At 43.5% G+C, this 1,106-nt stretch overlaps 1 protein-coding gene across 1 annotated transcript in view; it reads left to right on the top strand.

The window, feature by feature from the left end:
- Positions 1–53: 53 nt before the first annotated feature.
- adpgk2 (ADP-dependent glucokinase 2) overlaps positions 54–1,106 on the top strand; it is an 11,715-nt gene continuing 10,662 nt past the window's right edge. Inside the window, exon 1 of the mRNA XM_005733290.1 lies at positions 54–409. Within this exon, the coding sequence (XP_005733347.1) occupies positions 214–409 (196 nt within the window). The 5' untranslated portion in view covers positions 54–213. The remainder of the gene's footprint in view (positions 410–1,106) is intronic.

The raw sequence follows: 1,106 nt of genomic DNA, 5'->3' as shown, positions 1-1,106 counted from the left end.
TTTTTTTTTGGGGGGGGGGGGGTATTTGTAAAAGAGACAAGAATGCAGTTGAAGTGATTTTTCTTAGTATCGCAGAAAATCCACTGTTCGGTATCCGCCCCATTAAGGTACATCCGGGACACTCGGGCGACCAAAGCAGACAACCTCGAGCACAGCTTTTCAGCGACAGCGCAGGGGGAGAGAGCGCTTGTACACAGAGCAAGAGAGCGAGCGATGGAGGCGGGAGGCAGGGTACCGTGGGTGAAATATGGGTCTGTCGTGTCCTTATTTGTGGTTGTGTTGGCCCTCTGGTTCCGGTCACCCCAGAATGCAGTGCTGGACGACCGACTGGACACAGTCCTTTCCTCCCTGCTCCGGGCTGAGCAGAAAGTGGGGATGAATAACGTCGCCAGACCCAGAGTAGCGATTGGTAAGCGTTACGAGCTAGCTAACGGTGGCTAGCCTAACCATAGACTGTATGAGTGCAACCTAATTTCAGGGGTTTGTGGATTAATGATCGATCAGGTAAACTGCGCCAGAATAACAGTAACATTAGTCACTGCCCGCATTCACTAACAGAAAATAAGTTGTTAACGCAGTGGATAATATTTGCCTCATATTTAATGTCAAACTTTAGTAAACTGAGAAAAGTACATTTAGGGGTTTCTTATGGAAATAAATAAGATGTGTTGAAGCCTGAATAGATGGTGCGGAGGGGCAATAACCATGATAGGTGGTCACCAGATAAGATGATTAGTTCCAGCTTAGAAATAAAGTCTCAATGAGTGTGCTCCGGGTTACAGGTTTGGCGTTTGGCATATAAAGGAAAAAATATTTAATTAAAATACAACTTTTCCACTTTCTTTTAAACAGAAGATCAGTGTTTTTGTGTGTGTTTTAGCTGTTTTCCCTGTTTGGTAATTATCTTCCAGTAAGGATGCATCCAATGATTTCAACAATGACTTGAGCCAATTATGGCATTCACTTCAGTAATGTGTAAGGTGGGGCAGTATCTGCAGTTATCAGTAATATATACACTACTTAACTAGCAAAGGAAGCTTAATATTTTTTGGAGCTTGGGGGTTTTTTTCTGGATGAAAACAGATGGTTTGGGGAGATTATGAATA

Source organism: Pundamilia nyererei, unplaced genomic scaffold, assembly GCF_000239375.1.
Source record: "Pundamilia nyererei isolate P.nyererei 1_Seehausen unplaced genomic scaffold, PunNye1.0 scaffold00051, whole genome shotgun sequence".
Lineage (NCBI taxonomy): Eukaryota > Metazoa > Chordata > Actinopteri > Cichliformes > Cichlidae > Pundamilia > Pundamilia nyererei.
This window is presented reverse-complemented; position numbering and strand designations above follow the sequence as displayed.